The sequence below is a fragment of the Salmo trutta genome, chromosome 1 (genome assembly GCF_901001165.1).
Source record: "Salmo trutta chromosome 1, fSalTru1.1, whole genome shotgun sequence".
Lineage (NCBI taxonomy): Eukaryota > Metazoa > Chordata > Actinopteri > Salmoniformes > Salmonidae > Salmo > Salmo trutta.
In genome coordinates, this window is record NC_042957.1 from 56,616,021 (window position 1) to 56,634,662 (window position 18,642).

General features: G+C 43.9%; 2 protein-coding genes, 2 long non-coding RNA genes and 3 other non-coding genes across 10 annotated transcripts; 1 reads left to right on the forward strand and 6 right to left on the reverse strand.

Moving 5' to 3' along the window:
* The first annotated feature begins 581 nt into the window (after positions 1–581).
* Positions 582–2,022, forward strand: LOC115201940 (uncharacterized). The gene is made up of 4 exons (XR_003879847.1): positions 582–663; positions 803–948; positions 1,054–1,191; positions 1,379–2,022. It is a non-coding gene; the product is annotated as an uncharacterized LOC115201940 (long non-coding RNA).
* A 2-nt stretch (positions 2,023–2,024) lies between these two features.
* LOC115201935 (uncharacterized) lies at positions 2,025–4,097 on the reverse strand. 2 transcript variants are annotated; one of them, XR_003879846.1, is made up of 6 exons: positions 3,946–4,097; positions 3,472–3,547; positions 3,107–3,142; positions 2,882–2,943; positions 2,363–2,425; positions 2,025–2,118 (listed from the first exon to the last, which is right to left on the reverse strand). It is a non-coding gene; the product is annotated as an uncharacterized LOC115201935 (long non-coding RNA). The 2 variants fall into 2 exon arrangements; XR_003879845.1 differs by having other exon boundaries at positions 3,933–4,096.
* On the reverse strand, positions 2,500–2,572 carry LOC115147497 (small nucleolar RNA SNORD49). Its single transcript, XR_003866358.1, has one exon. It is a non-coding gene; the product is annotated as a small nucleolar RNA SNORD49 (small nucleolar RNA).
* LOC115147479 (small nucleolar RNA R38) lies at positions 2,736–2,807 on the reverse strand. The gene has a single exon (XR_003866355.1). It is a non-coding gene; the product is annotated as a small nucleolar RNA R38 (small nucleolar RNA).
* Positions 3,304–3,375, reverse strand: LOC115147491 (small nucleolar RNA R38). The gene has a single exon (XR_003866357.1). It is a non-coding gene; the product is annotated as a small nucleolar RNA R38 (small nucleolar RNA).
* A 2,289-nt stretch (positions 4,098–6,386) lies between the features above and the next one.
* LOC115201990 (fas-binding factor 1-like) lies at positions 6,387–7,444 on the reverse strand. Its single transcript, XM_029765853.1, has 4 exons — positions 7,349–7,444; positions 7,072–7,179; positions 6,790–6,906; positions 6,387–6,633 (listed from the first exon to the last, which is right to left on the reverse strand). Exons 1-4 carry the CDS (start codon positions 7,429–7,431, stop codon positions 6,573–6,575), a joined length of 369 nt encoding a protein of 122 aa, XP_029621713.1. The 5' UTR covers positions 7,432–7,444; the 3' UTR covers positions 6,387–6,572.
* A 3,350-nt stretch (positions 7,445–10,794) lies between these two features.
* LOC115201948 (fas-binding factor 1 homolog) lies at positions 10,795–14,403 on the reverse strand. Of its 3 annotated transcripts, none has more exons than XM_029765840.1 (8): positions 14,364–14,403; positions 13,257–13,351; positions 13,121–13,162; positions 12,923–13,001; positions 12,732–12,792; positions 12,590–12,640; positions 11,238–11,463; positions 10,795–10,917 (listed from the first exon to the last, which is right to left on the reverse strand). In XM_029765840.1, exons 3-8 carry the CDS (start codon positions 13,146–13,148, stop codon positions 10,796–10,798), a joined length of 567 nt encoding a protein of 188 aa, XP_029621700.1. In that variant the 5' UTR covers positions 13,149–13,162; positions 13,257–13,351; positions 14,364–14,403; the 3' UTR covers position 10,795. The 3 variants fall into 3 exon arrangements, with proteins under 3 accessions (XP_029621700.1, XP_029621698.1, XP_029621699.1); XM_029765838.1 differs by having other exon boundaries at positions 13,257–13,281; positions 14,364–14,397; XM_029765839.1 differs by lacking the exon at positions 12,590–12,640 and having other exon boundaries at positions 13,257–13,281; positions 14,364–14,397.
* Positions 14,404–18,642: the final 4,239 nt, after the last annotated feature.

The window sequence follows — 18,642 nt, forward strand, 5'->3', positions numbered from 1 at the left end:
CATGTGCAGCTCGCACCAGTGCCACCAATAAGTCAAAGGGTCACAATATTATATTCAGAGGTTTAGTCTTAATTTGCATAAGTGGTTAGCCTTTCCTTCCATTTCCCCAGAATGTTAAATATGATGATTGTGTTGTAGGAGCGCTGGAGAGTGAATGCAGAACAGGCTAAGGCCGACTCATCTCAGAGAAACCTGGTCGAGGAGAGACGCTCTAACTCAGCACATCAGCATGGAGAGAGAGGAGCTGGAGAAAGCAAAAGTAAGACAAATACTAAGGGAGAAGTGGTTAAAGATGTCTGCCAGATCCTTACTCAAGTATTTCCCAACCCTGGTCCTCGAGTACCCCATACAGTACACCTGATTCAACTAATCATCAAGCCCTGAATGAGGTGTACTGTTGGTGGTACTGGAGGACCAGGGTTGGGAAACACTGACTTAGAAGACCCCTACTCCCCTCCATGTCTAGAGTGCCCTGTTGGAGGAGCAGCAGCAGGTAATGCTGTGCAGAGGAGAGGAGGAAGCTGGCGGCTGAGTGGACCCAGTTCCACACCCAGGAGAAGCAGAGGCAGGACTGGGCGGCCAGCCGGGCACTGGAGAGGGATGCCCACAGAGAGGGCTCCATCATCAGCATGGCACAGCAGACTAGGATAGGACAAGAGGCTTGTATGTCTAGCATTGTCGCATGCAAACTGCCAGCGTTTTACCATGTTCAGGCAATGGAGTTTACTTAACCCAATCATATTTCACTCACTTGATCTCAAGCAATTGAGCTTTGAAACAGGCCGTCTTCTGTAATCACCAGGAACAGGTGGACCTGAAGCTGCGTGCTGGGGAGCTAAAGCAGCTGTAGCATGGGAGAGGGAGGCTCTGGACAGGGAAAAGGAGAGGCTAAGTGGTACAGGCCTGCAGCTGAAGACACGTGTCCAGGAGGTAGAGGCCTTCAGCAAGGTCTGGACCACAACCTCATCACTAATAGCTAGCTATTGGGTTGACAGTAATGTATATGCGATAGGTAGCACAATGTGACTGGGCGCCCTGCTTCGGTATTTGCAGCTGGCATCAGAAAAATATCATTAGGGGGAGAAGGCCCTACAGGAGTCCAGACAGGTGGAGACTGAGCACCAGACCAGGCTGAGGAGCATCCACTCCCAGATGGAGAGACTGAGACAACACGAGCAGCACCTCCATCAGGTCAATAAGTGGGGGGGTATACCAGCCAATCTCCCACCAGCCTCTGCTGGTACACATCAGGAACGGCACATTATGGTTGGAATGGTTCCATTCCAGCCAGTCCTCCTATAGCGCCTTTGAATTGTGTACAAATCATATCCAGACTCATGTAAATGTTAGTGTCAACTAACCATTTCCCCTTCTGCAGGAGAGAATGAAGATGACTGAGCAGCGTAGAGAAATGGAGACTCAAACACAGCCTCCCAATCACTCCTTTCCCTCAATCTATGGCCCCTATATTCACAGGTGGGCTGAGCCTTTTACAGATTTCCCCCCCCCCCCACCGAATTAACACAGAACAGCATATTTTAAATACTGCAGACCAGTGTTGACAGTACCTCAGATGGCTTCCACCAAGGCTGTTCACCAGCCCTCACCCCTATTCTTTAGTCCAGATTCTACAGATCTCCAGGCCAGATTGGCCCTGCTCAGGCACACAGCAGAGAAGGTAACTAATGCATTACTAACCAAATCAAGTGCTTACAATCGGTTTAAAGTTGAACAGTTTGAGCCAATTTCAGAGGGCCAAAGCAGTTTACAAGAGAAGTCACCTTTGAAATTTACCCTAGATGTTCTAGTAAAGATGGAACAAGCAGATTGTTTCAAAATCTTTATTGTAGATAAATGTACTTGTTTTATCTTCTTAGGATTGTAACTTTCTGCAGGATGAGCAGTTCTTCCTGGACACTCAAGAAAGCACCTTACAATTCAGCCTTTCACACTGATTAACTGGGGTTTAGAGCCCTGTGACTTTCTGGTTTTAAGTACGCCATTAAACTTGACATTAGACAATGTTTGCATTGAACTAGTTTATTTTAGTCAGTCACTGATCATTTGGTGAATTTCAGTTCTTGAGTCCTGTCCTTGGCACATCTTTGACCCCATTACCTAAAATGAAAAACATCTAGTAAGCCAAGGAAGGGCTCCAGCAGTCAACTGTTACCTTATAAAACCAGAAAGTGAGTACATATGGATCTCCCATCAAGCCTCAGGGGTTTCTATAAGTCAACACTGCTGTTCAGACAGGGATAACGTGTTTCATCACAGGCTTGTTACCCTCTTCACATCTGCACCACCATTACTCATACCATTTAATTATCAGCCATGAGACTAATTCAGTTCATGTAGTTACCTGATCTGATTCCAATGGCATTACTTGCTGTATTTTCAGGGGTTCACATCCAGGTTGGCAGACCTGTAGAGAAATTACATTCGTTTGGTTCAATGCTACAATTGCCAAAAGCATGGTGACATTCAGGGCTGTGAATTTCTCAGAGCAGCTTTATCCAGCGTCAGTTATCACATCAGACAGCACTTCCTATGCAGCAATTTCATCTCTGAAACCCATCACCATTACAGCCACTAACGTAAACCTTAAACCTAGATGAGCGTTTAACAATCAACTGTCCTCTTGACTCTCCGGCACTATAAACATTTGAAATATTAATACATGTTCATCATGGTAATACTTTAATGAATCATTATCCCATAATTTTAATCTCCCATCAAGTCTCAGGGGTTTCTATAGGTCAACACTGTTGTTCAGACAGGGATAACTTGTTTCATCACAGACTTGTTACTACACCCTCCACAGATTGAACACCGTTACTTAGCAATCTGACCATCACTTAATGTCCAAAGTAGTGGTTACCTGCTCTAATAGGAGTAACTTCATTGGAACATTTTCATGTGATCACACCCAGGTTGGCAGACCTGTAAAGAAATTACCATGTTTGGTTTGCATTACCACAACAGTCAAAAGCATTCTCACATTCAGGGCTGTGCATTTCTCAGAGCATCTTCAGTGCGAAGTAAAACTAATCAATGTCTCCATTTGAGTCACAAGAGACCATAGAGGTTCTAGCTAAGTACTTACCAAGCAACTGTCCCTTCACCCTCTGAGGCCACAACACTACAAGAAAGGTTATCAATTAGTCCATTACTGCACGACTTCAATTAATAATCTTGCTATGCAACATGGCTACATATAACCTTGAGAAACTACGCCAGACAATACTGTCACTCAACTGACTACTGCCAAAACGTACCCATTCAAATCATATGAGAGTTTCATCAAGCCTCAGGGGTTTCAGTAGGTCAACACTGTTGTTCAGACAGGGATAACTTGTTTCATCACAGGCTTGTTAATTAAGCTAGGTAGACACGTCAGACCTGTTCAAATCTGACTGTCAAACTGACCAATTTAAAACTGGTCAAACGTAATCATGGAGATTGTTTTACCTCTTGAGTGGACGCAGCGCATAGGACTTCTGACGTCCATCCACGTGAGTTAAGATGGGAGTCCGTTCAAACGGCTCTGAAAGATACAGACAAAGATCAGACGGATACATAGCTAACCACATGCAATAAGATACAATCTACAGTGGAAACAATGTTTCCGCGCTAGTAAATTAATCATAAGTGTGCCGCAAATGTTGAAGCAGACCACGTTCCCACGCCTCAGGCGTCCTGCACCACAGTGATTACTAAACAAAATCCCAACACTAACTAAAACCCGTTGTGATAAGAAAGATCAGGTAACGTATGTTCGAACCTGATCTACAGAAACACCAGGGCTCTAGAATGTTATTTAAACAGGCCAGGCCTAGACTTCTGGTTAGAAAGTTAGCTAACGTTAGCTTGCCATGTGGCTAGCAGTTAGCCAACTAGCTACTTCAGCACGGCTAACAGTGGTCACTTACAATTTACACTCACGGTGGCTGGTCGACACTGGAGTTCGTAGAGTGTCTTTGAAGCATTTTGCTACGAGTTGATGCAAATAGTTACCCCCAAAACAAAAAATATATATTCTGCCGGATACATATTCTCTGCACTACATACTTTCGAAAGACTGAAATTATGTTTATGGTAGGTTTTTATACCTTTCAATACGTCATACACCCATGTGACCAATCTTGGACCAGTAGGGAGGGGTTTTGAATTTCCCAGAGCAGACCTCAAGTGGCGCACATATCAGGAAGGCTACTCACTCAGCCGTTGGGTGACTTCATGTTTTAATCAGTGGTTGCAATCTGTCTCACTGAATGCACCTATTAATACATATTTGTGATTTCATTTACATATTTTTCTTCTTTCTTTGCCCTCTGTTGCAAGCCAGTGTCCCTTGGTGCACATTTATGCACGTGTGGCACACTGGGGGGCATAAACTCCAGGACATAGCAGGCATATATCCTGCTAAGGCAAACATTACATTTTTTGGGTGGATTAAACCAAGAATTTGTTCATCCTCAATTCCTGCTTGGACATGTAGATGTACTTATTTATTGAATTACATCTGTTACACTTAATCAGTCACATGCGCAGAATACAACAGGTGTATAGTCGTGGCCAGAAGTTGAGTATGACACATTCATTTTCAAAGTCTGCTGCCTCAGTTTGTATGATGGCAATTTGCATATACCCCAGAATGTTATGAAAAGTGATCAGATAAATTGCAAAGTCCCTTTTTGCCTTGCAAATAAACTGAATCCTCAAACATTTCCACTGCATTTCAGCCCTGCCACAAAAGGACCAGCTGACATGTCAGTGATTCTCTCGTTAAGACAGGTGTGAGTGTTGACGAGAACAAGGCTGGAGATCACTCTGTCATGCTGATTGAGTTTGAATAACAGACTGGAAGCTTCAAAAAGAGGGTGGTGCTTGGAATTATTGTTCTTCCTCTGTCAAACATAGTTACCGGCAAGGAAACACGTGCCGTCATCATTGCGTTGCACAAAAAGGGCTTCACAGGAAAGGATATTGCTGCCAGTAAGATTGTACCTAAATCAACCATTTATCGGATCATCTAGAACTTCAAGGAGAGTGGTTTAATTGTTGTGAAGAAGGCTTCAGGGTGCCCAAGAAAGTCCAGCAAGCGCCAGGACCGTCTCCTAAAGTTGATTCAGCTGCGGGATCGGGGCACCACCAGTACAGAGCTTGCTCAGGAATGGCAGCAGGTGTGAGTGCATCTGCACGCACAGTGAGGTGAAGATTTTTGGAGGATGGCCTGGTGTCAAGAAGGGCAGCAAGCAAGACAAGGTGAGCGCTACCATCAGTCCCGTGTCATGCCAATAGTAAAGCATTACGAGACCATGTGTGGGGTTGAGAGCAGCTTGTCCCAACCATCCAGGAACAGTTTGATGACGAACAATGCCTTTTCCAGCATGATGGAGCACCTTGCCATAAGGCAAAAGTGGTAACTAAGTGGCTCGGGGAACAAAACATTGATATTTTGGGTCCATGGCCAGGAAACTCCCCAGACCTTAATCCCATTGAGAATTTATGGTCAATCCACAAGAGGCGGGTGAACAAACAAAAACCCACAAATTCTGACAAACTCCAAGCATTGATTATGCAAGAATGGGCTGCCATCAGTCAGGATGTGGCCCAGAAGTTAATTGACAGCATGCCAGGGCGGATTGCAGAGGTCTTGAAAAAGAAGGGTCAACACTGCAAATATTGACTCTTTGCATCAACTTCATGTAATTGTCAATAAAAGCCTTTGACACTTATGAAATGCTTGTAATTATACTTCAGTATTCCATAGTAACATCTGACAAAAATATCTAAAGACACTGAAGCAGCAAACTTCGTGGAAATGAATGTGTCTCATTCTCAACTTTTGGCCACGACTGTAGACCTTACAGTTAAATGTGTACTTACAGGCTCTAACCAATAGTGCAAAAAATGTATTAGGTGAACAATAGGTAAGTAAAAAGACAGGCTATAAAAGTAGCGAGGCTACATACAGACACCGGTTAGTCAGGCTGATGGAGGTAGTATGTACATGTAGGTATGGTTAAAGTGACTATGCATATATGATGAACAGAGAGTAGCAGTAGCGTAAAAGAGGGGGTGGCGGGACACAATGCAGATAGCCCGGTTAGCCAATGTGTGGGAGCACTGGTTGGTCAGCCCAATTGAGATAGTATGTACATGAATGTATAGTTAGTGACTGCATATATGATGATAAAGCATTGTGAATGATTTTATAAGATGGTGCCTCATGTGTTCTATTGTGAAACTGCCCCAAAAACATTTAGGGGCGTGGTGCCACCAACTGAAAACGTTAGTCTGGAGCCCTGTGTTGACACACAAGACCTCAAATGAAGTCACTCAAGACACTTTTTCCTTTACAATCCCATTTTTTCCCAGAGTGACATGGCAACATTTTTATTTTACCTTTATTTATACAAGTAAGTCAATTAAGGAGAATCGTATTTACAATGACAACCTGTGATAGAAGCACAGTCAACAAAGACCTAACCTCTGAGTGACTCCTGACCTTCTCTAGTTGCCTCTGCTGCTCAGCCAGCTGGGTGTCCATCTTGGCGACGACTTCTTTAAGCCTTGTTCTCTCCTCTGCCATGGCCCTCTGCTGCTGGCCCAGACGGTCCTGCATCACTGAAACGAGTAGACAAGCTGACTTTCACATAACGTCATGACATTCTCACTGACTGAAGGTAAAATAAATAGAAACTACTGTATTATGAAAATCATTGTTTTCTTTTCATAAAACTGAGTAGTGGTATGATGCCTCGGAGCTGTTCGTCTCTCTACCGTGCCCCCTGCTCCAGCCCCTGGGCTGTGTTCTCGTGGGTGCTCTCCACCCGAGACAAAGGGTCCCCCAGCCTGTGGGAGAAATGCTCCATCTGCTCAATCACCACTGTCAGGGACCTACAACACCAATACACAGAATGAGAGAGGCTATATGATGTCAACTTGTAGTAAGTTACGAGTTTGGTTACATGTAGCATGTCCTCTGTATAATTCTTATGCAAAGGTCGGCGATTAAGCAGAGTATGGTTAAAAATTTGTATTGAGTAGAAATGCATGTGTGACCTGGTTTGTGATGTGGCACTGGTCACAGCATCAATCTCCTCATCCTTCAATCTCTTCAGCCTCTGGACCTGATCCTTGTGGTCTTTCTTCATCTCCAAAATAGACTTCCTAGAGGAAGGAAACCGTGACAAAGAAAGAATTAAGGTAGATTATGCAAATATCAAGATAACATACATTCTTTTAGCCACAAGCAGTGAAAATAGCTGGGCTTTAGGGAGAAAATACAGGCATGGCCACAATCTCTTGTTCTCTAATGTGGTATCTTTCAGCCCCCTACCTCTGTAGGTCTCTGAGTCGCTCCACCTCTCGGTCTCTGTCCTGCTGGGTTTGGGCCAGTCTGTGCTGTGCCTGCAGCTCCATACGCTCCTGTTCAGCTATACGTGTGACGGTGGCTAGGCGCTCTGCTAGGTCCTCGCAGTCCTGTCGTGTCTCTGCTGAACACTCTCCAGCAACATCTGGTTCAGTAGTCAGAGCCGAATGTTGTTTATGGAAGAGGCAGAAAGAGGAAGAGCACTGTCAAAAAGACAGTTGATAGATACCTGTCCCTCCAGTTTGATGCAGGCCTGTAAAGCTAGATCTCCATTCTGCTTCTCAGTCTCTCTCTTCTGTCTCTGCAGCCCAGCTACATCCACAGCTCCCCCTAACCCCAGCAGCTGGGACTCCAACTACGGACACAGACGGATACCAAAGTCAAGTTACCGAAGACTCTCAAAAGAGAACATCTGATAAAACCTGAGATATCTGTGTTCACATTAGTCAAACGAATGAAATGCGAAGTGTTTCCATCAAATGAAAAGGTAATTGTGATTGGAGATTTGTTTTACCTGCTGCTGTTGTAGTAAGAGTTGTTGCAAACTGTTGGCTGAATGAGACACCTGTTTAAAAGAGAGGAAGAGTTCCAAACACAAATCCTCCATAATGACATTAGGGCATATAAACGAAAAATAGAAAGGCCTCTACATACCTGTGGTTGGACAACAGGTGCAGTGTTCTGCATCTGGCTTTGCTGTGGCACTGGGAAACCAAGAACATTATGTGTCAATCAGGACAATCTGCCCATCATCAATGACAGTGATTGATAAGAAACTAGAGGCATAACTATTAGAAATACAAATACAGTTAGAAAGTTATTCAAAATGACTACTGTCCATAAGCTATCCCTATGTTTCCCTAAGAGTACCAACACTGCATAGAGGCAGGCATCATGGCATGGGGCCAGACATAGACTGCCATGGCTGGGCAGGGTAGTTAGGGGGTAGCTCTGCTTGACTTGGCCATCCTGGCTCCCTGTGATCCTGCAGGGCTGGTGGATGGTACTGCTGGGGCAAGGGGAAGCTAATGGTAGCAGAGGTTGGCAGGGGAGAGGGGTCTGGTCAGGATAGAAGCCTACTCTAGCAGACATCGCTGTGGATAGAAAAGGGGAGACTAGTACCGAGGAAGGGAAAGGCTGAGGTTTGGTGGGTGGATGTTGGATGACTATTGTGGAGGAGATGAGTGGACTGGTATCTATGGGGAGGGGAGAGCTGATGTGTGCCTTTGACAGGACTGTGGGTTGTGGATGTGAGACAAGCTCAGTACGGGTCTTAGGTGTTGGTGAGTGAGGAGTGTGGTCTGTGTGTGAATTCTGCCTGATAGGCTCAGTTTCTTCGGCAGTGTAATGAGCTGGTCGGGGCTGGGCATGACTCTTTGTCCCTATTGGCTCAGCTGGGTCACTAGTGAATGTGTGATTGGTTTCCTGTGTCTGCTCAGGAGGGTCAGTTGGGATAGGGGTAGACGTTCTAGTAGGCTCTGGGTCAGCCAAATGACTAGAAAGAGACTTGGCTTGGAAAAACAAAACATGTTTGTTATAAAAGATGCTTCCCGTGAGGTAAAAGTTAAATAGCACAACGTAGAGGGAAAATGGACATGGTTAGCTGGGTCCTATAAGACGGGAGTGAGTAACATACCAGGCCTGAACTGGTCCTCTCTCACTGGGGTAGAATGAGCAGTAGGGCTGGGCTGTCTGTGGGAGGGTTCCCTGGGCAGAGGAGAATCTCTTGAAGAGAAGGAACATAATCCTGACCTCAATGTCCAAAAGCACCAGAACTCATATAGCTCACTGGGGCAATATTGCAGTGATAGATATTATACATCACAGCTATTTAGATTAAGGTTGATCATACCCTGGTTCCTTGTTGGGGGTGGATGCATCTTTCCTCCTGGAAGCTGGTGAAGAACCACGTTTGCTGAGGAAGTAACAGACAATCAATGTCAACATACTGAGATGTAAGCAGTCGCTTCTAATGTAGGTGTTTCTCTAGAACTCTGGTAGTATGACCCAGCCTTCACTGTAGATTACCCTAGTCCTGGCCTTACCTGAGAAACGACTCCAGATCCACCTTGTCTCCAAACCCCAGAAAGTCTTCCTGGGTTGTCCTCTGACCGTGTGGATGATTGAGTCTTCTTCCTGCTCAATGCCCCTGATAGCCAATCATCTTTGTCCTTTTGGCTTGCAGAGACCTCTACACTGGGTCCTACTGGTTTGGGGGATTTGAAGGAGGTGTTTGGAGTCTCTGTCGATGGCTGTGGAATGCGGTTGCCAGACGAGGAGGGTTTGCTTCCCACTGACGAAGAGGGGGTCTTCAAGGGTTCTGGTACAGGTGGGGGCTCTTCCTTCTCTTCCTCCTCATCATCATCATCCTGCGAGCTCCCCCAGCCAGTCTGCAGCAGGCCGGGGAAAGGTAGGGGTGAGCATGGGGGTGATGGGTTTGGGTTTCTTCTCAGGAGAAGAGGCATTGTTGTCCTCAGTGGAGAATCTGAAAAGGAGTGGCTAATCTTAGATGGTGGCCATTTCCTTTGTCATACACTCTGGTCCAGTAGCTGACATAGATAAGCTTCAGGAACTCAGATTATATCTAAATATGATGGACTTTTTATTGACCCAACTAAGCATTGATCCAGGCATTGACCAAAACAAACTGAGGAGGGCTTCTGCTAGAGCTCTGACTTACCTGACCGACTGTCTGCGTGAGTGGCGTCCCTCAGGTGTAGTGACCAGTGTAGGTTGATAGGAACCAAACGTCAGGTCTTCTTCTAGGAAGGGGTCTGACAAAGGGAAACATCAACTCTCATTTAATTCATTCAAGAATACTATATCACACTTTAAATACAAAAACATGGAGTGTTAGCTACCTTTAGTAGTGGGGGTCTCCTGATGATGCTTCTGATTTTCCTGCTGCTGCGGAGGGTCCTTCCTCTCCCCTGTTAGAGGGCGCTCCAGAAGGCGAGGGGACGTCCCACGCCCCAGAATCTCATCTAGCCTGGTGCGTGCTCTTTGAGGGAGCTCACTGCTGCTAGAGACGGTCAGCACAGAGGAATAGGTAGGGTGCATTTCAAATGAACTTTTTGTTGGGTTTATCATAGTCCATAAGTTTTGTGATAGCCTTGGTTGGAACTTATGTTGACTGATGCATTTGAGACCCTACCTCTCATTCTTTGGTATGAGCACAGTCTCCTTCTTAAGGCTCTCTTTGGGACTCTCCCCAAACCCCAATGCATCCATTAGGTCATCCTCGTCATCATCAAACGTAAGCTCGTCCCGCTTCTTTGGAACTGGAGCTGGTGAGGCTATAGGAGAAATATATGCATTTGATATTTTCTGGCTCTCTCTTCTTTTGTCTATGTTACAATGTATAAATTCACAAATAAAACACACAAAAAGTTCACCAACCTGTTTCTTTTTTCTTTATGATGGGGGAGTCTGGGGGGAGCACTGATTTCTCTGGAGGAGCTTTTTGATGATTTTTGGCTCATTTTTGTCTTCTACGGGTAGATCATCTAACAGGTCAGCCAAAGGGTCATCAAAGTCTGTAGACAACAGATACGATACCAGAGCTGGGGATACTGTTTTGATATTGATATATTTTATGGTGTTAAGAACTCTACACTTAGGGCCACTCTTAATAGATTTTACAGTTGGTCTATACATGGGTCCAACTGTTAGCTTTGGCACCTTTTGTGTCAGTTGTTGGGGCAAGAACGTCATCTGAAGCAATGCAGCAATAGGGAGAAATAATGTACAATTATGTATATTTGCATTGTATTAATAATAATTTGGTGGCTCGGGTCATTGATAACCAATGGTGTAGCCAGACTAGCCAAAGACCAAGACAGGACAGTCAGCTCACTAGTGAAGCTGAACCTTTTGTAGCCACGTGCTGTCGATGCCGGAGCAGAACTTGGCTTCTTCTCTTCAATGCCTGGCTCATCTGAGATTCCTCCTCCTTTTAACTTGTTTCCTGATTTAGGAGGATTTTTCGTAGGTCCTCCAATGCCGGAGCCTTTACTCTGAGCTGGGGCTGAACTGGGCTTTTTCTTTGATCCAAAGAGATCAGCGTCCATATCATCTATGTCCTATGTAAGGATAGAACAGACACAGCTGGGTTATGAACGTTCACACATAAAGCCTGGAGTCTTACTCCCTGGGGATTTATCATTAGAACAAGGCATCATTACCTTCACACATAAAGCCTGGAGTCTTACTCCCTGGGGATTTATCATTAGAACAAGGCATCATTACCTTCACACATAAAGCCTGGAGTCTTACTCCCTGGGGATTTATCATTAGAACAAGGCATCATTACCTTCACACATAAAGCCTGGAGTCTTACTCCCTGGGGATTTATCATTAGAACAAGGCATCATTACCTTCACACATAAAGCCTGGAGTCTTACTCCCTGGGGATTTGTCATTAGAACAAGGCATCATTACCTTCACACATAAAGCCTGGAGTCTTACTCCCTGGGGATTTGTCATTAGAACAAGGCATCATTACCTTCACACATAAAGCCTGGAGTCTTACTCCCTGGGGATTTGTCATTAGAACAAGGCATCATTACCTTCACACATAAAGCCTGGAGTCTTACTCCCTGGGGATTTATCATTAGAACAAGGCATCATTACCTTCACACATAAAGCCTGGAGTCTTACTCCCTGGGGATTTATCATTAGAACAAGGCATCATTACCTTCACACATAAAGCCTGGAGTCTTACTCCCTGGGGATTTGTCATTAGAACAAGGCATCATTACCTTCACACATAAAGCCTGGAGTCTTACTCCCTGGGGATTTGTCATTAGAACAAGGCATCATTACCTTCACACATAAAGCCTGGAGTCTTACTCCCTGGGGATTTGTCATTAGAACAAGGCATCATTACCTTCACACATAAAGCCTGGAGTCTTACTCCCTGGGGATTTGTCATTAGAACAAGGCATCATTACCTTCACACATAAAGCCTGGAGTCTTACTCCCTGGGGACTTGTCATTAGAACAAGGCATCATTACCTTCACACATAAAGCCTGGAGTCTTACTCCCTGGGGACTTGTCATTAGAACAAGGCATCATTACCTTCACACATAAAGCCTGGAGTCTTACTCCCTGGGGATTTGTCATTAGAACAAGGCATCATTACCTTCACACATAAAGCCTGGAGTCTTACTCCCTGGGGATTTGTCATTAGAACAAGGCATCATTACCTTCATACTCTCCAGTAAGGCTGTGGGATCAGCCTCAGAAACATCAGAACCCTGGATTGGAAATGAATATAAAAGATGTATATGAAGGAAAACATAGTCAACTGCCTCCCTGCCATACTTAATGTATGACCTGCCAACTCACCTCATCATTTTCAGCTTCCTCAGCAAGTTTGCTGAAGAGGTCGTCGTCGCCCAATAGTGAGCTGGAGAGCAGAAACGCATAGAATTAGCAGATACTGTCACAGTCTGCTTGCTATCTAAATAGTCAAGAAAGAAAGAGTTGAGACTACTCTCTGATCTGGCAGTACATTATTTCAGTCCCAGTTAACTCACCGTTTTCCACTGCGTGATGGTAGAGGAGGTCCTAGTCTGCCTGCTTCACGGGCCAGAGCTTTGGCCTTCACTGGGAAATCTGTACAAATAAACAGGAAAACTTTTCCATCACTACACAGTGTGTACGTACAGTATATTATACTAATGATTTGTCTGTTTGAATGGTCATAGATCTGTTGTAGGGATGTAATTACATACCATCATCTCCCAACATGTCTCCTAACATATCATCAATTGAACCTGTAGTACAAAAACATCATATTGAATGTGAGCTCCATTCAAGTTGTATTGTGCAGGATTTAAATAGGTAAATAACAACATCAGAGGGACTTACTCTTCTGTCCTTTCTTCTGTTTAGCCTGTATCGATTATGAACACATAGGATAGGATAGGGGGTGGGTTTAATTTGTGGAACTTTCCAACAGGAATCTGTTACAAAAACGTCGTAAAATACAAGATTGCCAAACAACGCATACAAAGTAGCAAGATACATTCACCTTGCTAACTAGCTGTCGAATAGGCATCAACTCACCACATAGCTTATTCTTAATGTTTGTCCATAGGCTACCAGAGTGAGGACAGACATTTTTCGGAATAAACGTGGTGAGTGAAAAACTTAATGACATAGCCCACTCCCTACCAGGTACCTTATTCGGCCGCTATACAACCTTGTTATTTACAAAGTTTCTGGAACAGATTCCTGTTGGAACGTTCCATAAATTATACCCACCCAGGTTAGGAGTTTTAAAACAAATTTCACTGCAGTCAATGGGGGTGACTGGCACTTGAATCAACTACAAGCTTTAACTAGAAGCTATCTTGTTGTGGGGAATTAGCTAGCTCTCAACAACCTATACTGAGCACTATTACATCTTAAGAGGATTGATCTTGCAGAATTACCAAGAATGTATGAGGAGACTTGTGATTAATGACTCGTATCTTGATTTAGATAGTATACGATACTTGCTATGATGTTTCTCTGACTGCAGCAGCGTTAAATCTGAGCAAATTTAATTAGCTAATGTTAGCTAACTAGTTAAAGTAAAGCGTCATGGTGACTATTGGTAACCACAACGAAGGGAAACCCAACAAGTCTGCAAATTTGCTTTGGCTAGATGACTAGAAGCTACTGTCTGTAGCTATTCTTTCACAAACTTTAGCTAGTATATTTGGTCACTAGCTACCTTTTAAGCATTTAGAAACAACGAACAAATAATGCTGAGTGTGGACTCAGCTAGGTGTTGTAACGTTACCACCAGCACTAGCTACATTCAAATGACATGGAAAGGCTGTTGTCTCATCAGGAATGCATTAACTGTGTAGCTAAACGTACTCCCTCTGATTGACCAGGTTGAATGACTGAATACTAACTTAAATATTTAGAGTAAATCTAACCACCCGTCAATTTAAGTTAATAAAATACCAATCCATATGCTTTTACCCGCAGGTTCCTCTGTTGTAGCATTTTCAGTGAATTATTGGTAAACATTCTGTTTGGTCACCACTAGGTGGCGTTTCAGGTTAGAACGTTTCAAGATATCAAGATATATTATTGTACAAAAGAGCAGAATATAGAATAACAAATATTGCTTTTATCTAACTAAATACTTTTTGTTTAATTGCAGGTCAGTATTGGTGTACATAACGAAGTAACTGATTATATAACAACATTGTTAATGGGTCTACATAGCTAAGCATTCAGTCAGTGGTGGTGATGGACTGTATCAACTATACCCAACAAAATCTGTGGCACCAACAGATGAATTAAAGGAAAACTCCACCCAAAAACTATCTTTTGGTATTTGTTTCTTTAGTCCATTGTTGATTCAGTCTCAAAATGTTTTGCATGTCAGCAATCAAGTTTTCAAGATATATAACTTTCAAAATACAGAAATACAAATGCATTTTGCATCATATGATGCTGCGTTTTGTATTTGAAAGTTATAGATCTTGAAAAATGTATTGGTTACATGCAAAGCATCTTGTCCCCTTCCCATTCCAGCACCAACAACACAGAGCACATAGGTTTGTGAGGTGGGATCAAACCAATTCTATTTGAACTCCTAACAAGTAGGGCAGTAGAGATCATGAAATTGTGTCAGACGGTAATTGTCATGCAAATAACTGCCAGTCTCACGGTAATTGACCGTTAATTAACATAAACACATTTAGCGTACATAGGCAAAAATAACATTGTTTAAAGTGACTAGTGATTCATTTATTACATCCAATTTTTAATTATTAAAGGGGCTAGAGATTTCTAAGGCTGCATGATGCGACTCCAATATTCAGAACAGCTCGATTTCCCCCCCCCCCTATAATTAATTACAATATGAGTGAAATAATTTTCCTTCCAATTTTTTTTATTATTATGTATGTTAAAAAGCAGCTTTTCTGTCACACCCTGATCTGTTTCACTTGTCTGTGTGTTTGTCTCCACCCCCTCCAGGTGTCGCTTGTTTTCCCCAGTGTATTTATCCCTGTGTTTCCTGTCTCTCTGTGCCAGTTGGTCTTATATGTCCAAGTCAACCACCGGGTTTTTCTCGGTCGCTTGTCTTCTCTATTCTCTTTTTGCTAGTCCTTCCGGTTTTGACCCTTGCCTGTTTCTGGACTCTTTACCCGCCTGCCTGACCATTCTGCCTGCCTTCACCTCGAGCCTGCCTGCCACTCTTTACCTCCTGACCTCTGAACTGGTTTTGACCTTTTGCCTGTCCACGGCCATTCTCTTGCCTACCCCTTTTTGGATCAATAAACATCTAAGACTCCAACCATCTGCCTCCTGTGTCTGCATCTGGGTCTCACCTTGTGCTCTGATAATTTTCTCTGTGCGTGTGTGTGTGTGTGTGTATGTGTATATATATATATATATATATATATATATATATACTGCTCAAAAAAATAAAGGGAACACTTAAACAACACATCCTAGATCTGAATGAAAGAAATAATGTTATTAAATACTTTTTTCTTTACATAGTTGAATGTGCTGACAACAAAATCACACAAAAATAATTAATGGAAATCCAATTTATCAACCCATGGAGGTCTGGATTTGGAGTCACACTCAAACTTAAAGTGGAAAACCACACTACAGGCTGATCCAACTTTGATGTCATGTCCTTAAAACAAGTCAAAATGAGGCTCAGTAGTGTGTGTGGCCTCCACGTGCCTGTATGACCTCCCTACAATGCCTGGGCATGCTCCTGATGAGGTGGCGGATGGTCTCCTGAGGGATCTCCTCCCAGACCTGGACTAAAGCATCCGCCAACTCCTGGACAGTCTGTGGTGCAACGTGGCGTTGGTGGATGGAGCGAGACATGATGTCCCAGATGTGCTCAATTGGATTCAGGTCTGGGGAACGGGCAGGCCAGTCCATAGCATCAATGCCTTCCTCTTGCAGGAACTGCTGACACACTCCAGCCACATGAGGTCTAGCATTGTCTTGCATTAGGAGGAACCCAGGGCCAACCGGACCAGCATATGGTCTCACAAGGGGTCTGAGGATCTCATCTCGGTACCTAATGGCAGTCAGGCTACCTCTGGCGAGCACATGGAGGGCTGTGCGGCCCCCCAAAGAAATGCCACCCTACACCATGACTGACCCACCGCCAAACCGGTCATGCTGGAGGATGTTGCAGGCAGCAGAACGTTCTCCTCGGCGTCTCCAGACTCTGTCACGTCTGTCACGTGCTCAGTGTGAACCTGCTTTCATCTGTGAAGAGCACAGGGCGCCAGTGGCGAATTTGCCAATCTTGGTGTTCTCTGGCAAATGACAAACGTCCTGCACGGTGTTGGGCTGTAAGCACAACCCCCACCTGTGGACGTCGGGCCCTCATACCACCCTCATGGAGTCTGTTTCTGACCGTTTGAGCAGACACATGCACATTTGTGGCCTGCTGGAGGTCATTTTGCAGGGCTCTGGCAGTGCTCCTCCTGCTCCTCCTTGCACAAAGGCGGAGGTAGCGGTCCTGCTGCTGGGTTGTTGCCCTCCTACGGCCTCCTCCACGTCTCCTGATGTACTGGCCTGTCTCCTGGTAGCGCCTCCATGCTCTGGACACTACGCTGACAGACACAGCAAACCTTCTTGCCACAGCTCGCATTGATGTGCCATCCTGGATGAGCTGCACTACCTGAGCCACTTGTGTGGGTTGTAGACTCCGTCTCATGCTACCACTAGAGTGAAAGCACCGCCAGCATTCAAAAGTGACCAAAACATCAGCCAGGAAGCATAGGAACTGAGAAGTGGTCTGTGGTCTCCACCTGCAGAACCACTCCTTTATTGGGGGTGTCTTGCTTATTGCCTATAATTTCCACCTGTTGTCTATTCCATTTGCACAACAGCATGTGAAATTTATTGTCAATCAGTGTTGCTTCCTAAGTGGACAGTTTGATTTCACAGAAGTGTGATTGACTTGGAGTTACATTGTGTTGTTTAAGTGTTCCCTTTATTTTTTTGAGCAGTATATATATATACCCCCAACAGCAGAATGGTGTGGACGTATACCAGTCATTAAAATTATTATTGCGAGTAGACCAGGTAGCCTAGTGGTTATGGCTTTGGGCCAGTAACTGAAAGGTTGCTAGATCGAATCCCTGAGCTGACAAGGTAAAAATCTGTTGTTCTGCCCCTGAACAAGGCAGTTAGGCCATCATTGTAAATAAGAATTTGTTCTTAACTGACTTGCCTAGTTAAATAAAAATAAAGACTGCTGATTGGCCAGTTTATCCTCCTCAGGAAGATGACATCATCCTCTATGAGGAAATAGCAAGCATTTTTTAAATGGTCTGTTTGAGATACAAGTTTGAGGTGGGGTGTTTTTTCTCAAATTCATGCTTTGGCCACCAATACTGGTATAGGATGAGTCAACATTATTTGGGTATGAGTTTACAGAATATGAACTTTTAAAAGTGAGATTTTCACTTTAAAACTGCAACATTTTCTCTCAGCATCTTGGCAAAATGTGAAGAGTAGCAGAAAATTACCTTAACTGTACATTTTTCTCAGACTCATGAAAATATGTGTAGAATAGCATTATAAAACTGCAGATTTTTCTCTCTGCCCCATGGCAAACTGTGTTGAAATGCAGGAAGTTTTCCTAAAACATACAACATAAATAGGGGCCAGTCAAATCTCTGTTTTCAGAAGAAATTGCACAATGACTGGGTTTATAAGAATACATGTTTCAACAAGCTCTGTAGGCTATGGGCTCTCCAACTCCGTTCTAGCGGTTATTTGGACACTTTAGGTGTGATACAAACATTATCAAAACATATAAGCCTATGGACTAGGATACAAGTCGCAAAAAAATGCATGCACTGTTTCTTTAGACTCCACACCAGGGCCGTTGCCAGAATTAATCCGTTGGACCGGCCTTTGATATCCGTAGGTGGGCACATTTTTTCACAGGACCTCCTCTGTGTGCACGTGCTTGCACGTTCATAAATTTTTTATGGGTGTTATAGTGAAGCCCATAGGCAGCTCCTGAGTTTCAAGTTTGGGGAAGCTTACAATTTATCATACCTTTTCTACCGATCTGCGTGACAGTTATGATTATTTTTGTGGAACAGTTTCATTTCAATAATAACGTTTCCTTTATTCAAAATCATTCTCACGTGGATAATCATAAAATCTGAAGTAAAATGATACAAATCTAAAAGTTAAAATACGGGCAAATTGATACACTGTGGTCCATTGGCGGCAAGAGAAATTAGCACGTAGA